General features: G+C 34.5%; 1 protein-coding gene across 13 annotated transcripts in view; it reads right to left on the reverse strand.

The window, feature by feature from the left end:
* DCAF6 (DDB1 and CUL4 associated factor 6) overlaps positions 1–24,406 on the reverse strand; it is a 141,809-nt gene that overhangs the window by 18,128 nt on the left and 99,275 nt on the right. For 10 of the 13 annotated variants that reach the window (XM_025356258.1, XM_025355911.1, XM_025356080.1 and 7 more), the window contains 4 exons: positions 17,901–18,018; positions 13,278–13,393; positions 11,750–11,836; positions 11,194–11,521 (listed from right to left, as the gene is read on the reverse strand). In XM_025356258.1, coding sequence (XP_025212043.1) covers positions 11,194–11,521; positions 11,750–11,836; positions 13,278–13,393; positions 17,901–18,018 — 649 coding nt within the window. Of the gene's footprint in view, positions 1–5,558; positions 5,601–11,193; positions 11,522–11,749; positions 11,837–13,277; positions 13,394–17,900; positions 18,019–24,406 lie in introns of all 13 variants that reach the window. The other 3 variants (XM_025355682.1, XM_025355513.1, XM_025355806.1) reach the window with 1 other exon arrangement.

Raw genomic sequence — 24,406 nt, forward strand, 5'->3', positions numbered from 1 at the left:
ACTATGTATATGTGTCTGTGTATCCCACTGAACTGAGAGTTCAAGGAGGGTAGGCGTTGTGTTATCATTATCACCAGCACCCATCAGAGTATCTAGCACATAAGAGGTTTATTGAAGTAACAAAATAATAGGTAAAAAATTGATTATCCAGCAATTTCAAAGTAATAACAAAACAGCTCAAAGTATCAATTATTATTCTATTTGGAAGAAACATTAATGGAGAAAAAGACAGTAAATCTGAAGGATGTACAACTAACCTAAGAAAATAAAACGTAGACTCCTGACTTTGTATTTTACTATTGCATATTCCAGGAAATCTGGAATCTTGGAGATAACTCCAAGGTTAAAGTATGAAGTTACATGAAACAGTCTATAAACCCCTTTTAAAAGTACTAGTCACATTTAGTAAAAAACTAGGCTAAAATAAGGAGAAATTCATTAAAGAGCACTAAAAAATGAATTATTTTGCATACCATTTTCAAGATTAAACCCTTTCATAAAACACCATTACACATAGGTAGAAGGGCACAAATTAACTGATATTATAGGTATGAGTAAAATACCTTACAAGAGAACAAAGACTTTTTAGGGTGGGAAAAACAGCATAATCAAAGATTAGGAGAGGATAGACCAGGAATGAAATGACTTAAGTAATTCAGTTACCAAACAAGGTTATTATATAAAGGATACTGTACTATGGATAGAATACAAGAACATGACTAGAATTATAGCAGGCGAATTTTGAATGAATTTGTAGAAAGAAATTATTTGCTGTGCAAAACACACAGTGAAACACTAAAGGGAAATAAAAGCTTCTCCTAGTCCAGGTTTCTAAGGAACTCAATACTTGTCTAGAATGTAGTTAGAATAATCTGGAAGCAGAGCACTTCTCAAACTTGGGATTTTTGTAGGTATTCCACAAAATAGGCTTATGATAAAGTAAGTGTGGAAAATGATATACTAAACAAAGCTTAAAGAGGTTTCTTTGCTGCAAGTCTTCTCAGAGGCTTTATTATGCCACAAGTTCTTGTGAATCTCACAAAGATGTATACACAATGTAGTATTTCCCAAATTTTGTGACCACATTGTAGAGCATCAGAACACTTTGGACAACAGTGACCTTCATCTTCTTAATTTTGTAATTAAATTATTCCACTCAAAAATAAATTGAGTGTGAATTTATTATAAAAAACTTGAGCTTGATTTTTTTCAATTCAAAGACTGAAGATCTAGGTTCTTATAAACATAGGAAAGCTATCCTCACCACCATCTCCTTTAATAGAAGAGTCTCTGCAACAATTATTACATTTCTATGTCTCTACTTTCACAGTAACTATAAAACTTTGCTATAAGAATTAAAGTTGCTATGGGTATGTGTTAAAGATGCATTCTCCAGGCATAAATAAGAAAAAGGATATTAAAAGAATAGATTAAATTCCATGTATTTATGGTTCATTGGAAATGCTCATCATAATTCTGAATACACTGTTCTTCAGTATATCAAGTTAAAAACCCCATCTCTACTAAAAATACAAAAAATTAGCTGGGCATGGTGGTGCATGCCTGTAGTCCCAGCTACTTGGGAGGCTGAGGCAGGAGAACTGCTTGAACCCGGCAGGCAGAGGTTGCAGTGAGCCGAGATTGCACCACTGCACTCCAGCCTGGGCGACAGAGCAAGATTTCACCTCAAAAAAAACAAAAACAAAAACAAAAACCCAGTAAGTTCTTTTAATTTACACTATGTATACATTTTTCTTATATTAGCTTAGTAGTTCTTAGAAAAGAAAACCTCATTAATTTGAATCTTCTTATATACAACCTGTGATTATTCAGCCAGGGTAAAGCTAAAATTTTCATTTAAATTATAAATTTTAAAATGTTTGCAGTCCAATTGAATGCTATAAATAAGAGTCTAGAAAAAAGTTATTAAAAGATAAACATTTTAAGTGCTTTAAAACACACATTTGGTTTATAGTAAAAGCTATGTGCTACGGTTTGCATGTCCCCTCCAAAACTCATGGTGAAACTTAATCCCCAATGTGGCAGTATTGAGCGGTGGGGTCTTTAAAAGGTGATTGGATCATGAGGGCTCTGCTCTCAAGAATGAATTAATCTACTTATAGATTAACAGATTATCATGGCAGTGGGGACTGGTGGCTTTATAAGAAGAGGAAGAGAAGCCTGAGCTTAGCCTTCTCATCATGTGATCTCCTGTGCCAGCTCGGGACTCTGCAGAGTCCTTGCTAGCAAGAAGGCTCTGTGGCCCTGCTACCTTGGATTTCCCAGCCTCCGTAACTGTAAAAAATGCATTTCTTTTATTAATTACCCAGAAGATTTCTATCATAAGCAACAGGAAATGAACTAAGATACTATTAATATATCAGCATTATCTAGCTTTATCAACAAAAAAGGTCTATATGTTAGAACTTCTGTCATTTCAACATGTATCTTTACAAGCATCTGAAATAAGTAAGGGAAATAGGTTGCTAGACAGTATCTTGCTGTTTCCGCTCTTTTGTGGGGGCAAGAAACTGGATTCTTTGCCTTACAATGTATTAGTAAACAAAAGTAAGGGATAGCAGGTCTGATGCCGCTATCTTTAGAAGGGTCTGCTTATAAGGCTGGCCCTTGGCTGGTGTCTGAGAACTTGACTTTTGGCATGTTACGTTGCTCTGCCTGCCTGGGATACAACCCTGCGGGGCCAGCTTGCATAAACTGCAAAAGTAACATGATTTGTGGTGAACACCTACTTTCCTTCTGGGTCTGGAATTCAGGTGACTGTGGTTAGGCACACAGGCAGAGGTGTCTACATGACCAGCCCCCAGTAAACACCCTGGATTTTGAGTTATAAGCAGGCTTCACTAGGGCAGAAAAACTACACAAGTATTACTGTATTTTATTGGGAAGGGAGGTGCACATTCTGAAAGAGAGAACAGTGGAACATTGTGCCTGGATTCTTCCACTCTGGCTGATCTTTTTTCCTTGCCATAATAAATTATAGCCATGATTGAAGTGTAGCAAGCAATCAAATATGTGGAGAGGCCGTGGGACCCCTGAAACAGTAATTCACTGGTTTCTCATTCAAGTTTCAGGAAGCAGAGAAAGAAAGCAAAAACCCGTATCATGCAGGGAGATACGAATAAAAATTTAGTTAGCTAGAGTTTTTGACAAAAAGGTGTCTTTGCCAACTTTTATTTCTGTGTGCCCGTATGTATTACACGGTCCTTAAAAGTGCTTACATTCTTATATATGAAAACATACAAATATACAATGAACTCTGACAGGTAGTACAGTAGGTGTATATAAGGGCCCATATTTTTGATTAGGGAATATATGGGCCAGGAAAAGTAGCTTAAGATGATGTTGAAAGATGAGGTGACCCAAATGATGGTAACAGTGATGGGAGGTCTTTTCTGTTAGAAGGCTCAGAGTATGTAAAGACACACTGGCTTAAGGCAGTATAATGTATTCAGGGAACTCCAATAGTCCTCTGAACGTATCCAGTGACACTCCAAGTATGGCAATGTAGAGAGCATGACCAATTTTTGGCAGCAGCTATAATAAGAAGTGCCCTACATACCAGGCAAGGAAGCTGGGTTTGTCTCTTCTTTATATCATAAACAATGGAGAAATACTGAAAGCAGGAGTAGAAAGAGTTGGAGAACTCCCTCAATAGACCAGGAAAGAGGTGATGAGGTAATAAAAGTAGGGGATGACTACCACTTTATTTACTATTCAAAGAAATATGGCACCTATCATTCAGAATCTTAGCAGATTACAGTAAATCACGTTCCCCAAACACTGTAACACAGTCCCTAATGAAGACTAGTCATAATGGACAGTAGATATAAACATCTGTGATAATTTTATTTTTTTAATTTTGTCTATCTTAAGCAGTTTACATTCTTTGAACATCTCCAATTGCTAAAAGGAGAAGCAGAACAAATGTGTTCAGTGGCAGGAAAATACTGCCTTATAATTAGAAGCTTCCACCAGATAATCTCTACATAAGAAATAAATGAGGTAGAGAAGAATGAGTCTCACCTCATTCACTCTATAGGGAAGTAACTGTTACATTTTCTGCTTTACCACTGTTTATCAGTTCATGATAATCTCCACGTTAGTGTTTTAGCTTTTCTAAAACTCAAAGCATCATGATACTTTATAGTTGCAATTTTCATTATGAAAGCAGAAACCAGCTTTGTGTACTTGGGATAAAAAGTATAAATCAGAATATCAAAAAACTCTAAAGCAAATTCCATTTTATTGTCATATAATTAATTAGAAACTGATAACTAGGCCAGGTGCGCTGGCTCACGCCTGTAATCCCAGCACTTTTGGGAGGCCAACATGGGCAGATCACTTGATGTCAGTAGTTCAAGACCAGCCTGACTAACATGGTGACCAACCCTGTCTCTACTAAAAATACAAAAATTAGCTGGGCCTGGTGGTGGACGCCTGTAATCCCAGATACTCAGGAGGCTGAGGCAGGAGAATCACTTGAACTCTGGAGGCGGAGGCTGTAGTGGGCTGGGATTGTGCCACTGCACTACAGCCCGGGCAACAGAGCAAGTATACACCTTGGAAAAAAAAAAAAAAAGAAAGTGATAACTAGTAATAATTTGAAAAAGTTACTTCAAATATACCTTAATGTTAAAACAGGCTAGAAACAACAACACAAAAATAAAACAAGTTTGAGAAGCAAAAACAAATTTGAGACTTGTAGTTGAGAATTCTCCTGAGAATGAACCATAACCAGAAATTTCCATACATCTATTATATTTTTTGGCTTATTTCATGACTTCTGCATTTTTCATTGGGAACTCTACAAACTTTACATTTCTGATTGTTGCTATATGTTTCATGTTCAACTCTGTTTTAGAAACTGATGTAAATAACAGATACATGCCTCTAGAGTTAAGTACAAGGTTGCTTTTGTCAGCAAACCAGGTTTTGAGTAGGTGATTGATGTGATTGAGGTTCACTTTAAAGATCTACCCAAAAATATGCCCCATTGTCAGAATTAGAGAAGTGCTTGAGGATTATATATCATCTTGATGTGACACTATTTCTAAACTATTTATAAGGAAACAACTTTCTTTCAAAAATTAGAAACCTATACACAGATTTAGACTTAAGTACATTTTTAGTTATTGAGCTCAAGAAAAAGGAGCATATATGAATAACAGAAAGTTGATAATTGTTATCCCAATCAAATTAAAAAAACATAAATTGCATTCTTCAACAAAATATCCAAAAAGAGTAACTGATATTTAAAGTACATCATTTCAGATTATAGTTACTTTGTCATATGACACATTTGAAGTGAACATCAGTTATATCTGCACACAGGAAATTTCTTTTCATTCTATCCCCATGCAGTGCATGCAGCTAAATATAGTTTGTGGAAAGCGACCTGCTTTACAATGCTTAGCACTTAGAGTTCAGTAAGTTCAAAGGAAGTATTAACTGTTAATAGGAAAGGTGGTTAGCTGTGGCAAAAGAGGACCTGGCAAATCCATCATAGAAAAAAATAATGAAGGAATATACTGAATTACCTCATTATTCTATCACCTATTGTTGTTCCTCTGATATTAAATCTAGTGAAGGGAACACAATAACTGAAATCACTTACAAAGGCTTCAAAGAACCAAATATTTAAAGCATTAAGGTCACCTTTTTAAATCATCAATCATCTCAATTTTAAAAAAACTTTTGTTTCCCTTTGTGACTTAGGGCATTAAGCAAGGAATATGTCAGTCAACTAAATGTATATGAAGAAATTAAGCGAACAGAAACACTCATTGAAGATAAAATAGAAGGAAGACATTGCACTTAATCCCTTTTATCTTTTAAATAAATCAGAACCCAATCCTGTCACAGTATGGGAAACTGCACTGGCTTATTACGAATACCATCCACGGGAACACCTATACGCTCCTCAAAGCTGAGGAGCTCTTTGGAAAATAACTAATGAAGCCCTAAGCTGACTCACTTGGCCTAACCACAAGACTATATAACAAATAAGCAAAGAATAACATGGTTTTTAACTTCCTAGGAGTCCAGTTCTTTCTCTTTGACTATTTCTTTTCTCTCTGCAATTTTCTTTAATAAAGAGTAAACTGCAATAATGAGAAACACGGAAAGCGTGGTAATGATGACTGAATAAATGCTGCCAAATTTACAGTACAAGGAATTTTGGCTTTAAAAGTGAGGGCTATGCTCCATGGTCCAGAGTAGGTATATGGAACCAAATTTCTATGAAAATAATACTTCTAAAACTTATTACAGGGCAATACAGGGTTAATATTATCACTCTTTAGGGAAAAAATTATTAGATCATCCTAACTGAGGATATAATTAAAAACTATTCAAGAGACTATGTGAGGACTTATTCAGGAAGCTTTCTTAGATGCTTGTCTTTTTCAGAGAGTAATTTAGGTTTTCTCTTGAGTTTAGAAACAGTAAGAGCTACCAACCAGGCCATCAAATAATTTACAACAGATTTGGCATTGTAAAAGAAAAAAAAAAAATTATATGGGCCAGGCACAGTGGCTCACACCTGTAATCCCAGCACTTTGGGAGGCCGAGGCAGGCGGATCACGAGGTCAGAAGATCGAGACCATCCTGGCTAACACAGTGAAAACCTGTCTCTACTAAAAACACAAAAAATTAGCTGGGCGTGGTGGTGGGTGCCTGTAGTCCCAGCTAATTGGGAGGCTGAAGCAGGAGAATGGCGTGAACCTGGGAGGTGGAGCTTGCAGTGAGCCAAGATTGCGCCACTGCACTCCAGCCTGGGTGACAGAGGAAGACTCCATCTCAAAAAAAGAAAAAAAAGAAAAACTTACATGAAGATTATCTAAACAGAGAACTCAACCACACTCTTTTCATTCCAAGGGCATATATATATGTTTCTTAACCCAGTATATGGCCAGGCACGGTGGCTCATGCCTGCAGTCCCCCAGCACTTTGGGTGGCTGAGGCTTGAGGCCAGGAGTTCAAGACCAGCCTGGTCAACATAGTGAGACTGCCTCTTCTAAAACTAAAAAAAATAAATAAATAAAGAGTGCAGCAACATGCATCTGTAATCCCAGCTACTTGGGAGACTGAGGGAGCAGGATCGCTTGAGCCCAGGAGTATGAGGCTGCAGTGAGCTATGACTGTACCACTGCACTCCAGCCTGGGCAACAGGGCAAAACCCTGTCTCAAAAAATAAAACAAAATGAAATAAATAAATACAGTATATAAAATCACTAAGAGATACACATACTATTTTTTTGTTTTGTTTTGCTTTTTTCCTAAGTCAGACTTATTTTTGACATTAGGACTAATTTTATTTTTTTAAACACCATGATTAGAGAACATACATTTCTTTATGTCTTTTTTCAATTTATTTCCCATTTACTGTTCTATGTTCTTGCCTTACACAAAGGTACAGGGAACCCAAATATGTGGAGATTCATATATTTCATTGTTTTAAACTCTGGATTTCTGCCAGCAGAGGTATTTTACCACAGACTATAGTTTGACTTCTCTCTATAATACTGATTACTACAGAGCAGGTATTTGCAAGCTATGACTCTTGGGCTAGATCTCTGCCAAATGCCAATTTTTGAAATGAACCTTAGGCTAAGAAAAGTTTTTACATTTTTAAATGTAATATTTTAAATGGTCATATAGGTACCTACCATAATGGTCTCCATTTTGTCTCCTGGCCAACAAAGTCTAAAATACTTATGATATGGCTCTTTAGGAGTAAGTCTGCTGCTCTGCTATAGACTCCCAGTTACATTTATATAGACTTGCTGTAGTTAATGAGAAGAGCATTCCATTTAAAAATATCTATGTTAGTTGTTAAGGTCTTCATTTTCTAAGACATTTCCTTCTCATGCTTGATCTCAGCCCAAAAATGAAAACCTGGGTCATTTATTTAACCAAATTATAAGAAAGCAAATTTTTTAAAAAAATCATTACTCTGTATTGCAAGGAACTGTTCTGATATTTTTAGTAAATGTGTGTCAGAAATGACTTACTATAAAGCTTTTTAAAGTTTCATTTTAAAAATTAAATTTGGGACAAAAACTATATAGTTCTTTATATAAAGTACAGAATAAGTATACACTTTTATAATATTTAATTTTAGGATCATTTCTCCACTCCAACTAAACTAATATTGACTGGGCTTTGCAAATGGCAGCATGGAGGGAACTTTAAGACATACATCCTTTTAGGTGGGCCTTTCATCCATGTGTGCAATGTATCCTTGGAGTCTAGGAACCAAATATGATTTTTACAACAGAGCTTCACAACCCTTAGTCTCTTAGGAAACAGAAATTCTCCAAAATCATATGCCTAATTACAAGCTGGTAAGTGATTCTTTTCATGTTCTTAAGAAGCAAAATCTCTTAAACTTTCTCTTTTTAGAATAAAAGTCAAATAAATTGAGAAGTAAGATAAACTGGCAGGAGTGTCAATGATGAAGAGCCCTTAGAAAGGTGCAGAAATATTAAAAGTATACTTTTTTACAGTTGTTCAAGATAAATCAGGATGGTACCAATAAAGTTAACAATTATAAAAAATGAGATAAAAGTCAGAGGAAATATTTACACCATTTACAAATTTTTTGGTAAAGAGCTAGAAAATAATACAAATCTCAAAGGAAAATTAATGTAATTGTTACTCTAATCACTTTCTAGTTACCTCAGTATACACATCTTTATACACACACACACACACACACACACACATAATTGTATTTACTTTCATATATTAAATGTGTTCTATGTTCCTATAAGTGGCTTGGGTATTCTCTCTTCTTCATAAATAATTAAGTTTCTTGAAGGGTAAGAATTTTATCATTCTTCTGTTACTCTTCAGGAAGTTTACTACTGTATCTCACAAAACAAAATACCATGTAGGACCAACATAGGCTAAATACTCAAATGAGTGTACAGAATATTAAATAATCTTTAATTTTTAAAAAGCAGGGAACTAAATATGATCCCAGAGTGGTTTCAAATCCGGATCTAATCCTGAGAGTATGAATTCAAGAGTATATGCATGAAGTGGGATCAATTCCAGGCTGTTTGTTGTCACTGATTATCTCTCTTCTAAAAGATTCTGCTGGTCCAGCACCTGAGTTTCCTTGGGTCAATGAGGTTACTGGGAACCAACTTTGTGACAGATCTAAACACTAAAAGAATCCCTAAAACATATAAATCATCTAAGGATTACGAAGATGATAAAGCTCTATAGAAAGATTACAGTTTCTGTATTCTCCAGGACCCACCCTCCCTCAAATCCTTCTTTCTCATTAATGTTACAGTACTGTGTTTCAAAAAACAAAACTCCTTTGGTCTAGAATACAAAAACCCTTTGCTTAGCACCTAAATTTCCTCAGCTATAAAGCAGGCTTGGTATTAGTGTTATAAGTAGCCTGCACAGAAGCTGCTAAATAGTTATGATTTTCTCAAAGTGTCTAATATCCATAAAAAACATTACTAGAAACTGGGCACTTAAATTTTATTTTCAATTATGACCTCAGTATCATGTTCTACTACTTAAATATAGAAAAATAAGACATTAGCTCATTTATATAAATGGAAGGCCATAAAGGTACAAGCTTAATTAAATTATAGAATCTAGCTCTCAACCCTGGGTTTTGGAAATTATCAGTTTGATTTTCAAATTGTGCTAAGCTTGCTAATCTCATCTGCATATATTAAGTGGTAATAACATTCTAAGGAACTCCCTCTGGGTATGGAAAGAAATAGAACCAAGGCTTACTTGCCTAAAATATATATTAAGAATGTTCAAGATTAATGTGTACAGGTAAAGAGAAGATGTTTGATTAATCTCTAAGTATAAATATGGGAGGAAATTCTTGGTTCGTATCTACAAAAAAAGTACCATGGCAAAGTAAACATTTCCCAAATATGACTAAAGGAAGAAACATACCCTTTCATAGTTAAGAAAAGGCAGTTCCCCTGAACTGCAAGCTATCCTCTTCAGGATTTTTGCCTGTTTTCTGTCAGTCTGTATCCCTAGAGTCATTTTTACTATAATTCTTTTAAAAATTAAAGGGGCCTCATAGACTATCTTGATTGTTTAATACAGCTATCATTTAATTAGTGCTATTAATATGAGCCAGGTCACATCATGATTGACTGATAGATATGTTTTTAAATTCTTGCAATAATTTTAGATAATCATAACCCTATTTTATAGATAAGGAAACTGAATCTTTAAGAGTCATTAAGTAATTTGAATGAAAAAACATTGCTGGTAGGTGGTGAAACCAGTACTCAAACCCGTCATTATGTTCTTGACTATAAGTGGTAAATTAATCTTTCATTATATTTTTCAGTTGACAGATACTTTAGCGTATCTTATAAACAGCAATATATTGAGCATATAAAACGTGATTTCAAATAGAATCTCACTCCTTTGTAAACTAGGATTTTAAGATTAAAACTAGGTTCTCTGAAAGAAGACAGAACTTACAATGAGATATCATAGCACTAATAACAGAAATAGTTTTCCATAAGTATGAAATGCAGTATACTTTAAAAATTTATTTGATCTCCCACAAAAGAAAATATATCCTTGTGATCACATAAAATATAGAAAAACTATATAAACATATTGGCAATTCAATTTTTTATTGCTGCTACAGTATTTATTTAGTGTAATTCTTCATTTTCTAAATTCAGTCACTAAGTTTAGTAGAAATCAAAGAAAAACAGTGTTTCCAAACACAGAACTACTAACACACTACCTTAATCCAGGGTCAATAGAAAAGCAGGAAAAAATTAACATTAAAACCAAAGCAAAACTGATAGAGGCCCGGATATCTACAAGATAATCTGAGAGCTAAGTATAACCTTGACTTCATAAATAACCTGTGGGTCATTCTTAACCTTGTTTTCTCTTGATCTGTAAATTCAGAAGCAGGTCTCAGTGCTAGAGATAAGGAGAATGAAGACTTTTTATTTCCCTATTAATGTACAGTGCTCAAAAAATATAATACATAAAATCATTTACAGTAAACTGTAAAGTTTCTTTAGGTTTATATGAAAAAGACACTCTTAGAGGAAGCAACTGTCAAAAATGGAGAGATTCCCTTACATGACTTCAAACAAATCCTCGCGAAATACATTTTTTACAGTTCATGTTAATTAAAAATTTACCAACCTATCACCAGGTCCTGCTCGATACCTTGCACCTGGGATCAGGACTGGGTCATCATCACTGTCATCTGTGTCCTGAAGAGCAGAGTCCCTGGTGGATGTTTCTTCATGAGCTGAAGGCCCGATGGCTTCTGTTTGGAACTGAGGCTCAGGATTGGTGTTATTTTCATTGGTAGCACTCTCAGTGCTAGTCTGATCTGAAGTTTCTGGTTCCTTGGCTTTTTCAGATGAAGTAGATTCTTCTGGAACCCCACAAGAGCTATCAAGATTGAGGTCATTTCTTTCTCCTGAGTTGGAATCCGATGGCTTTGCTGTGAACTTATCTGATTGTGCTGTCAGAAAATAAAGTTGTATGTAACAGGTGGTAAAGTGGGCAATATTAATTATTTAACCTAACTTAGGAGCTGACAAACACATTCTACTATGACATCTAATTCCTCTGTAAGGGGAGGAAAATTCCACAACACATTTGGACATGGTCTCTAACTCTAGAGAGATTAACATAGATTAAGGCTTTTTATTTTCTCATACAAAGCAATTATCTAAAGGGAGCAACTCACTTATATTGATATGGTTCTGAACTAGGTTTTCTGCAGATACTCCTTCCTGATATTTTGTCACATCCTCTGATGATTCTTCAGGAGTTTCTGTAAATAAACCAAATTACAGTCACCCCTTGGTATCCATGAGGGATTAGTTCTAAAATCGCTGAAAATACCAAAATCTGTAGATCCTCAAGTCCCTCATATATAATGGCCTATTTGTATATAACCTATGCATACCCTTCCTTATACTGTAAATCATTTCTATATTACTTATAATACCTAATACAATGTAAATGCTATGTAAATGGTTACTACACTGTTATTTTTAAATCTGTGTTCCTTTTTATTGTCATATTGTTATTTTGGGAGAGAGTTATTTCCATGGAATCTATGGGCATGTGGGGCCAAATGTACCATTAAATCCAGATTCTTTTAGAAAAGTAAACATCAACTTAATACTCCAGCTTTCCTATGGATAAACGGTTCTTAACCCTTTCTGAGTCATAGGAACCTTTAACATTCAGCTAAAACCTCCCCTCAGTACAAGGCAAATATGTATTTGCACACAAAATTGTACAAACACTATCATGGATGGATGGGCCCACTGCTTCTTCCTAATGTCCAGGCATTGGGCTTCATTAACTCTATGTGCAGAATCTCTGCTTTAGACTATCTCTTACAGCTGAAATTACTTGATCCTGCATTTTACTAAGCTTCCCAAAATCTAAACTTAAAACTGAGCATTTTTCTGCCCCTCTATCACGTACTTGGTAAAATCTAAACTATTATGAACAAGTAGTCAAGCTAACCATACTATAAATTCTGTTTTGGCCACTGAAAATACTTAATTCTGGAATTTAACTGTCAGATGCATGAAGGATCAGTCTTTAACATTCCTTATTGGACATTTGCTTACCAGATAGCTGTCTTACACATATTTAATTTTAAACTCTGTTATACTAAGGTACTTATACATTTATAAGAAATATAATCCATTTGTTCCTTCATGTATCAAGCATTTATTGAACATCTACTGTGTTCTAGTCTCTGTGCTAGACATTAAATTTCATGTCATTGTCATATAAAAATATTCTACTAGAAAAGGGATCTGAAAAATCTCCTAAGTGGCACTTCAGGTATTAAATAGATTCACTCGTAACCTGTTTAGATTCTACTTCTTTTTCCCCCTCTATAAACCACACACACAATCAAAACAGATACAGCGGATTTCACTGCTAGGTATAAAAATGAAAAAGATTAATTCAAACTAACATCTATATCTCATCCATTTACAGTATGATGAATAATTATCCTGGCCACTGTGTCCACAAAGAGGACTGTGCTTCACTGTATCTCCTCATTTTAACTGCTTAAGGTCCCCATCTTTTGGATCTGCTATCTATCAGTTTTAACAGCTGGACTACAGAAGCAAAAGTAATTTATTAAAAACAAGAAACAAAAATACAGCATCGAAGGGAACAGAAAAGTAGGTAAACATCCAATGTTGGGGTTTTATAACAACAAAAGCAAAATAACATCTTACTTGTCTCACTGTCTCCTTCTGGGGGTTGCACTGAGCTCTGTGGGACCAAAGATTCCTCCTGACCCTCAGATTTGCAATGGCTCCCAATTCCTCTAGAACTTGACGCTATACTGCTCCTATCATCAAAACAAGATAAGTGATTCCACCAAAAAGTTAATAAATACAATCTTTTAGGATAATTTTTGTATTTTACAACTAGAGAGGTAGACCAAAAAATTCACAATTCAAGTAAAATGTAGGATTTATTACTTTAATAGCATTTGTAAACATCATTTCAAACAAATCGAGATGACTATCACAACACACTTTACTCTTGAAAAAAAGATTTAAAAATATAAAGGGACTACTTCTTCACTGTTTGGATCCTTCTATTATCTAGTATGTATTTCTACATGTCTCTGTATTGAGTTTTAAGTGAACTACATTGTCACCTTTCTTGTCTTCACTACAGGTGGTTCACCATATCCAAATCCTTAATGGTTACACAGATTTTTATGATACGCCCTTAGACTCTGTTATTCCAGGCTACTTTAAAAATTAATACTTGAACAAAAGCCTGGCCAGTTCTTTGATCTTTTGAACTGCTCCCTGTGGATCACTTCCAGTTCTGATCTGCTGTTCAGATATGGCAGGTGACTGAGCATCATAGTTCTGTAGAAAGACAGGGTAACATTTTCTGCTTCAGTTTTAATACTCACCTGATGATGACCATAGTTCTATTAGCATTTCTGGCTATAGCAGAATACAAGGCCAATTTTTAAAGAAATAATTTTCAATGAGTATTCTGTGACAAATCATGGCATATGTGTAAGAAGAGGACTGAATGAGAAAGAGGACATGTATAACAATCTGACTGAGATTTAAATTAAATTCATAGAAACGCAACAATTCTTTAAGTTTAAAATAAATGTGAACAAGAAAAAAGTAAGATTTACAGTAACTTAAAAAAACACTAATTATAGACAAATACCAGTAACTCAATAAACAATACAAACTATCATGGACTTTTCACCATGACAAAAACTCTTCTAGGCTGATTGCAGAAGTCAATTTGACTTAAAAAAAAAAAAAGAGAGAGAGAGAGTACATATATAATATTATTTAAGTAAAACTGTATATTCATATGGGTGTATATATGCAGAGAAACATGTCAGGAAGGCTATGCACTTGTGTTGAGTGTCATGTCAGTAGGATTACCACAGGTAAATTTTTTACACTGAATTTTGTGTGTGTGTGTGTGAGTGTGTGATAAACCTGTATTTCTTTTAAATCAGAAAGGAATATACAGCTATTTTGGCAAAGAAAAGCTAATGTGGTATATATATATTTATTTTTTCCATTGAGAAAGCTATGATTCAGGCATGAATAAAACGCTCATTGTACACATTATGATAATTAAAATAAAAAAGGAACAGAGACATATTAGTGGAAAAGACACAATAACCGAGTAAATATATTTAACATATGTTAATATGGCATTTCAAATCACACAGAAACAAAAAGATTGTTCAATAAATGGTAATGAGACAAGAAAACAGCCATGTGGTAAAACCAAAGCTATGGCTTCACATTATACTTTATGGGAAAATAAATTCTAGAAGGAATATATAGTTTTTGATACCAAATTATAGAAAATATGAGAGGAATATAAGAAGAACCTTTTCCCTTAATTCTAGGAATAACAAGGCTTTCCCATGCATGCTATCACAGGCAGAAACCATAAGGCAAAACCACTGTAAGTAAACTGAAAAACAAACACCAAATTGGGAAAAATATTTGCAACAAATGAAAGACAAATGGTATAACCCTCATGTAATTCTATAATAAATAAATAGCTCTAATAATGCAATAAGAAAAAGATAAACACCATAGTAGAAAACTGGGCAAAGTATCTGAAAGACAATTTACAAAAGATGAGAGGTGCCAATCAAGGTGCTAGTAAGTGCTATGTACTTTCTCTGCATGATCTCATTAAATCTTCATACTAAACCTATGAAGTAGGTTCTATTAAATATGCCCATTTTCAAGGGAGAAAACTGAGATTTAGAGAGGTTCAAAAACTTGTCAATTTCAGTCCAAGCTCTTAGCATGTTCTATTGCCTCATCTGTTACCAAAGAAAAAATAAAAGCAAGACACAATCCCGGTATAGATGAAAAAGACTGTATACTTTTTTTTTTTAGTTCTGCCTGTTTGTTTGTTTTACAATGAATGTTGAATACTTGTATAATAATAAAAAATGCAAACTGCTTTTCTGACAAAGAAATAAGAAATTGATGAACGAGAATATAGTTCATGGTCAGTTTTTAGAGAAGGAAAAGTAGCATTCAAAAGAAGAATGGGACTAATGATTTTCTCTAAAAAAAAAAACCTCAAAAAGTTTAGATAAGATTCTTCAGAAGACGCCAGCTCCTTGTACACAGAATCATGAGAATGGAAAAGACGTGATAAGCATGATGACCTACTGTCACCTTAATTATGTATTAAGAAAAAGGGCCACAAACATCACGATTTTTAAATGGTGAGGCACTAAGACTTATAAAGAAGTCCTACTGGCTGCACCTTCAAATATATATCTAGAATCCAAGCACTTTTTTTTTTAAAACCACCTCCACTGCTCCCATTCTTGTCTAAGCCACCACCACCTCTAACCTTTCTTACTACCATAGCTTTTTAACTGTCCTGCTGGTTTATACCAATGGCATATGCTCAACACAATAACCAGAAATAACCTTTTCCTTTTAAATATCCTCCTCAATTTCCCGGCAGACCTTATCTACTACTCCTGTCTCCACTGCTCACTCCACTCCAGCTACACAGGTCTTCTTAAGATCCTTGAACATACTAGGTCTGATGCTTCTGTTTCAGAGTCTTTCTACTGGTTTTCTCTCTGCCCCAAATGCTTTTCCCCTATATATATATATACATGTGGCTCACTCCTTCTCACTCTTCAAGTGACATTTTGCCCAAATGTCACCTTCTCAATGATGCCTAGGTTTTCCAATCACCTTTACCTGCTCTATTTTCCTCCATTGTACTTAGTACCTTCTAACATACTATATGGTACACTTATTTATTATGTTTATAGTAAACTTCCTCCATCTAGAATGTAAGTTCCAATAAGGCAGGGGTTTAAGTACTTTTTTTCACTGATGTATTTCCAATGTCTAGAATAGTCCCAGGAACATAGAAGATATCCAACAGTATGTTAAGATCCTACTTAATCAAATATTTTAATATAAAATAGATACATACATACATAAACACAAATGGAAACCAGTGAATTTAAATAAAAGTAGTATCACATATCAACACATAGTTCATTACATATTAAGACAATATATAACTATATTATATTACATATAATATATTATAGCAACATAACATGATCATATATTAATATACAATTAAATATTAAATATATTAATATATTAATTGTGAATAATTAATATATTGGTCATTAAACAATTGGTATAATTATATACTAACAAATATATAACTATATTATATATTAAGAAATACTATATCAATATATTAACTAATATATTACTATTTCTAAATTTAAATTAAAAATTTTGTATGCTCTCTCAATCAATTGGTCATGAGACAGTGGGAAAGAGTATAAAAAGCTTACATAACTTGTTTTTCTTAAATGTAAAATTTCATTAGATTAATGAGCAATAAATATGATCAGAAACATTGTTAAAGAGAAGCTATATGACCATTAAATAAAAAGTTCAACCTTACTAGTAATCAGTTAAATAAATACTAAAAGTATTTTTAAATCAAATATAGAAGTTAAAAATAAATAATTATATTGAACACTAGCCTGGAGACAGTAAGTCATACACTTCCATATGTGCCTAGTAGGACTATAGTAAGTAAAGATTCTTTTGGAAATAACTTGGCAATATCTTTTAATCTAGATATAGTTCATTTCTGAAATATCTCTCAAATAAATAATCTTGAAGGCAGGAAAAAGCTTTATAAACAAAGATATTCATTAAAGCCTTATTTGGTAAAAAATGGTAAACAAATTTACGGCCCAATTAAAGGAAAATGGCTAAGTAAACCACAGTACATCTACTTTATGGACTATTACACAGCTAGTAAAATAATATATATTAAAATTAAGTAACATGGGAATATTTATTATAAAGTTAAGTCAAACAAATTCAGGGGAGAATACAGTATATTATCACTAAAATTATATTCTAAAACTCAAAACAAAAATCATACATATACACCTACCTAGGACCACAACTGCAAAAAGTCCCAAAATGTTAAGTTTATATTTTTGCACTAATTTTAATTATCAATTATTAGTCGTATTAACTTTTGCATTTTCTATCAAAAGAAATATTCTAGGATGAGCAACATTGGCATCATCTGGAAAGTTTTTTAAAATGCAAATTCTCAGACCTCCACCCTAAACCTAATTCTGAGAGTGGGGTCCAGTAATATGCATTTTAAAGAGCTCTCCCAGTGATTCTGAGGCACACTCAAGTTTGAGAACCAATACCTTATAGCAAAGCAAAACATAAAGATGACAAAGTGTTAAAAATTGAAATCTAATACAATCCTACAAAATGGCTAAGAACATCTTTACAAAAATATTAACTTACCATTCATCTGTAAAGTTCAGTTTTATTGTGCTTGTAGTTGTTCCTTCTGTGCTGTAGTGCAAACTTAAAACTGGTTCACCTGTCCCTGGTTTGGGGCTCAGCTTTTCATTATTGTTATCTGAAAATTGTGTTTAAAACATTTGAAAAAGTATCTGAAACCAGTAAAAAGATGACATTTCCTAAAATTTATAAAACTTATATTAGGTTGTCCTTGTCATAATTCTTTTTTCACACCTCTTATGGGTTTCATTTAAAGTTTGAAGGCAAGTGTTGTAGAAATACTCTTTATATTTCAAAGTAGCACTGCATCAAATTCTAGCTTTGTGTACATGACTCCCTTTGATTCAGATGGAAATCACACACATTGAGAACCATATTTAGTCATTAGGGGAATCAAAAAGTATTAACATGCAATGACATAGTTACAAACTGGTACCCTTACTTAATAGAATGCTCGTAATTCCTCAGTTGCTTGAGCATCAGTAACTACTTTTGGCTCCTTCAGAAACACTGCGATGTAAGATACAACGGCTCTGTGAAAAACGGTTTGGCAAAAACTGTGCTACCATGAAACGTTATCAAATTCCTTCTGTTCTTTCAAACTCACAGATTTATAATTTAGGGAGGAATCATAGTTTGCACTTCATGGGGGAGAGGCTGGTATTTACTGTGCTTTGATATTTTCTAAAATACACTTTGTTGTAATATATTTTGGTATATTTCCGTTTCTCTTCCTGACTAATCTTACAAGGAATTTGTTTAATTGTGGAAATAGCAATTTCATTTTAAGAACCTATAGATGATGTCTATAATACACATCTATCTCGGTGTATGAAATCTTTTTTAAATGATGAAATCAAGAAAGTCTACACAAATGAAAGTATTTAAAGCTACCTTCCCCACCTCCCAAAAGAATACATGGATATTCAAAGACATAATTAAACAGAGCTTTACGTATTTTTCATTTTATGATGAACAGTTTGGGAAACATTAAAATACACAGGGAATACAAATGGATCCATAATCAAACATGATACATTTCTGCCAGTTGCTTGCAGAAAGAAAACTCTTCTGTGAGATAATCTTTTTCCTTGACACCAGTTCGACTGATTTAATACTAAAAATAACTTCTCTTGAAAAATAACAACAATCACTATTTCATAAAAGCAAATTTACTTAGGGTGTTTTTTATTATTGGATCTACTTTCTATTGCAATGAAGGACTTATATATTTTTTGATTCGTCTTGAAGATGTTGGAGCACACATTAAGAGAATCTCAGCTGGGCTCAGTGGTGGGAGGAACCCTTAAGCCCAGGAGTTCGAGTTGAGTCTGGGTGAGACCCCATCTCAAAAAAAAAAGGTGGGGAAGGGGGCGGAGAATCTCATAGAACCTCTGTTCTAGCCTTTATTCTGTGAGAGGACAATTAACAAGACTTCAAATACAGAAATGCAGTAGAAAAGTATTCCACAAGCGTCAAGCTGGTAACAAAACTTAGTATCAATTCTCCTGTCTTAACTTCCAACTCTTGAGAAATCCTGTCCTACAGAATTGCTATTTGAAAATAATGTGAATTATAAACCTGACATCCCAAATGGTAAAGTCACTTTGTTTCTGCACTACTTTTGTTATGATTATGTCTTTGATTTAAACAACTCCTAGAAATAAATTAATAACCCATTCCAACTGTCAAAGATTTAGTATTACATTCAGTGTTTTGGAGGAGGTATTTTACCAAATCTCAATCTAATAAAGAACTGAATAGACCTTTAGCTTACAGAAATGTATTAAGGAAACATCTGCCCTATCCTTTACCCTCTTTCAAAAACTTGCTGTTTGCTGGTCATTTGTCCACAGTTTTCTCTTATTCTTTAGTTATGTTACTGAGATTTTTGTTTCATCACTGCTGTCTTAGCTTCTGGAATAGATGGGAACAGACAGCTAAAGACTGGATGATTGGATGATTAAGGAAACTGAGAGGAAGAGTTGGGGTTAGTTTTTTCATTTTCTCTCTCAGTATTTTATAAAGTTTTTGTTATTTATTTTTCTTTTAAGGTAAAGATGGTATAGAAAACAAAAGCAGGTGTGAGAGAAGTGTGAGACTGAATTTCTCAGATCCACCTTGATTACAGTTAAGACTTAAGTTATGAGAAGCCTTGTGGAATTTAAATGATATATGAAAACTTTCCTTTTGAGGAAAATGAAAGAGACAGTTATAGATATCTACATGCTATGACTATAGGAATATATTATAGTAAACAAACAACTATTAAGAGATCAGAACAGAGCACAAAACATTTTTATACAGGTTCCCCACCACAAGCAAGAAGCTTTCTAAGATGGTTAATGATCATTAAAACCTTCCTCCTACAGTATCTACTACAAAGTTTGTTGTTTTTATTTTTTTGAGACAGAGGCTCCTCTTGTTGCCCAGACTGGAGTGCAAAGGCGTGATCTCAGCTCACTGCAACCTCCGCCTCCCGGGTTCCAGCAATTCTCCTGCCTCAGGGTCCAGAGTAGCTGGGGTTATAGGTGCCCGCCACCATACCTGGCTAATTTTTGTATTTTAAGAGAGATAGGGTTTTACCACGTTGGCCAGGCTGGTCTTGAACTCCTGACCTCAAGTGATCCACCCGCCTCGGCCTCCCAAAGTGCTGGGATTACAGGCATAAGCCACCATGCCCGGCCTACAGAGTTCTTATTTGATCTCTCAGGAATATAATCTACATATTATAAAACATGTAAAATATTGGTAATATTCATTTAATCATAAAATGATTATAGTTGATATAATTTGTTCATTTAAGTTGTTAATGAATTCGTTAGCCTTGTGTAAAACTAGCCTGTTACTATAAAAAATAACATGAACTCTTCTGTTAGTCACAAAAACTTCAGGTCCCCGAATGCAGTTATTTCCTTATAGCCTACACTTAAGTAAACAGTGTCTCTGGCAGAAACACAACACAACGAAGAACTTGGTTTCTTCAATCGCAAGTTGTTTTGTTTTTGTTTTTGTTTTGAGACAGAGTCTCACTCCATCGTCCAGGTTGGAGTGCGGTGGCAAAATCATGGCTCACTGCAGCCTCGATTTCCCAGGCTAAGGTGATTCTCCCACCTCAGCCTCCTGAGTAGCTGGGACAGTAGGCACATGCCATCACACCCAGCTAATTTTTTGTAGCTTTTGTAGAAACATGGTTTTGCCATGTTGCCCAGGCTGGTCTTCAACTCCTGAGCTCAAGCAATCCGTCTGCCTTAGCCTCTCAAAGTGCTGGGAGTACAGGTGTGAGCCCCTGCACTTAGCCCAACTGCAGTATTAATGACAGTATATATTCCAAGGTTTAAATTCATTTCCTAGTCTTTTCCCATTTCACTGTCCTTCTTTAATTCTAGTTTGCTTGGTCATATACAGCCTATCAGGTTACATTTTCTCAGGAATTAGGATTCCTGGACTACTAATGAATGCATTCACTATTTGTGATAAAATGCATATTCTAAACTACAAATGTCTAAGAAAAATCTACTTTAATGATTTTAAAAATTAAGTATTTTTACTTTATTTGAAAAAAAAAGTGTAACTATTTAAATGTTCCCTAACTTCTCTGTCAGCAGTTGGATCAGCAAAAACATTCTAAAACTGTATTTTTCAAAGTCTTATTTACATAATGCATATATATATATATATATAAACATAGAAATATGTTGCTTAAAAGGTAGATTTTTATTTAAAACCCTTAAGGTTTAGAACTTCATCTAAATACACAAACAGCTTTATGTAGAAAGCCATCATATTAATAACTGTGATTTATTGAGCATTAGTGAATATATATCAATTGTAAATATATGTGTGCCAAAACACATACATTTCTTTAAAAAAAACCTTTGTAATCAGTATTGTCATCCCCATTTTACAGATGATGAACTGATAACAATAAGTTTAATTTTTTCTCTAGTTACAGAGATTTCCTCCCCATCCCATCCTTTCCATAGACAGGGTCTTGCTCTATCACCCAGGGTGGTGTGGTGGCACCTTCATAGCTCACTGCAGTCTCAAACTCCTGGGATCAAGTGAACCTCCTGCCTCAGCCTCCCAAGTAGCTACGATTGCAGGTGTGTGTCACCATGCCCAACTTCTTTTTTTATGTTTTGTAGAGATGGAGTCTCGCTATGCTGCCCAGGCTGGTCTTGAACTCCTGGCCTCAAGTGATCCTCTTTCCTCAGTACTCCAAAGTTTTGGGATTACAGGTGTGGGTCACTGTGCCCGGCTGAGGTTTCTTTTTATAAGAAGTTCCTACTTAATATACAATCTTAGAAATAATCTAACTACAAAGACAAAAATAAGATTACTTAGATAAGTAACTATTTTAATTAAGAAATATCAATTGTTGGTGTTGTTACTCTTCAGAAATAAATAATTCATATCAACAACATTAATAACTGGTAAGAGTTCTGGTAGCCAAAATTATCACTTAGGCATTATAGTATAGGAAAACTATGTTATATCTTCTTTTAGGGCACTTAAGAAACTGAACTATTTCTTCCTCTAAAAACATTACAGGAGAATATTTCTTTGTAGTGTGCTCAGCGCACACACACAATATAGTGGGGGGAAAAAATCCCTTTTAACTTGTTCAACACTGCTAAGTTTTTAGATAGCCATTCTATATTGCTCAGTAATTATGGTTATTAAGAATAACTGATGACATCAGCAACTTAGAGTGGTCTCTATGGAGGCAAATTACCATTTGAAACACAGGCTTCAGAAGCACAGCAATAATCACATAAACATCACGATAAAATACTGTAAAAGACTTCATTTTTGGGGATTAGAAGTGAAAAGTCCATAACTTGAGATTCGGGAAACCAACTTAAAAGATCCTTTTCAGAAAAGCTACTAGAGACCTTTCAGGATAATGCATTGGCTCAGAAAAAAAAAATTCAGAATGAGCTGAAATATAATTTGAAAGCAGTTTCCTTGAACTGCTATGTATTTAATTAGGTATCTTTCTTTTTTTTTTTTTTTTTTTTAATTTGAGACCGAGTCTGGCTCTGTCGCCCAGGCTGAAGTGCAGTGACCGGATCTCAGCTCACTGCAAGCTCCGCCTCCCGGGTTCACGCCATTCTCCTGCCTCAGCCTCCGAGTAGCTGGGACTACAGGCGCCCGCCACCTCGCCCGGCTAATTTTTTGTATTTTTTTTTTTTTAGAAGAGACGGGGTTTCACCGTGTCAGCCAGGATGGTCTCGATCTCCTGACCTCGTGATCCGCCCGTCTCGGCCTCCCAAAGTGCTGGGATTACAGGCTTGAGCCACCGCGCCCGGCCAATTAGGTATCTTTCAAGTCTTTTGCATAAGAATCACAAAGTAACTATTTTTTGTAATGCACACACTGTGAAATGATTTAATCTGTACATTTCCACTACGAAATTATAATAACGAAAGGTTCTAAAAAATGCTCAAAGACATACAGAAAAAGTGTGTAACCGTAGTAAAAAAAAAATACGCTGAGTATTTTGTATATTTAAATATTGTTCAAAATGTTGCTATAGATCTAAATATCCAAATACTGATAAGGATGTTCAGACTTTAAGCTAGGATACCCCTGGATAATCTATCTCATATGTAAATCTAAACCAAATATTCAAAATGAAGATAATTAACTAGGTACAGCAACAATAATTTCTTTAGAACCCCGTGCCCAACATTTTTCTCTGCTGCTGGGTCACTATTATAACTTTACAATCACACATCAATTAACTATAGTAGTTTAGATAAGCTGTGGACTATATGAAAATAAAATAGTTTACCTAATGAGTTTTCTATTGTATAAAGATGCATGTATGATTATATAATGATATCCTATTTCCCATTCCATTATACCAAATATTTTTTTTTTTTCTTTTAGGTCACAATACTGTATTGTATACTTGAAATTTACTAAGAGGGTAGGTATTGTGCATTTTTTTTTTTTTATTATACTTTAAGTTCTAGGGTACATGTGCATAACGTGCAGGTTTGTTACATATGTATACTTGTGCTATGTTGGTGTGCTGCACCCATCAACTCGTCAGCACCCATCAACTCGTCATTTACATCAGGTATAACTCCCAATGCCATCCCTCCCCCCTCCCCGCAATAGGCCCCAGTGTGTGATGTTCCCCTTCCCGAGTCCAAGTGATCTCATTGTTCAGTTCCCACTTATAGGTGAGAACATGCGGTGTTCATACCAAATATTTTTTAAAAACCAAAGTTAGATGGAAATAAAACATATGGTGAAATATTCTGAAAAAATAATAAAGCTTAACTATCTCCCCACATTTTGCACTCCAACTTACTAGACTTGTATAGAAAAGGCAAATTTATCAACCATAGTTTTTAAACCGATGCAAAATTTTCCATTTTCATAGGTCAGGGAATCCACAATTTTTCTGTAGATTCCAGATTAGAGGATCTCCAATTCTCCTTCCAACTATTTGTATAAGGAAGTATATCTGGATTCAAAGTGGAAATGCT

This window comes from Theropithecus gelada, chromosome 1 (assembly GCF_003255815.1).
Source record: "Theropithecus gelada isolate Dixy chromosome 1, Tgel_1.0, whole genome shotgun sequence".
In the NCBI taxonomy this organism is placed as follows: Eukaryota; Metazoa; Chordata; class Mammalia; order Primates; family Cercopithecidae; genus Theropithecus; species Theropithecus gelada.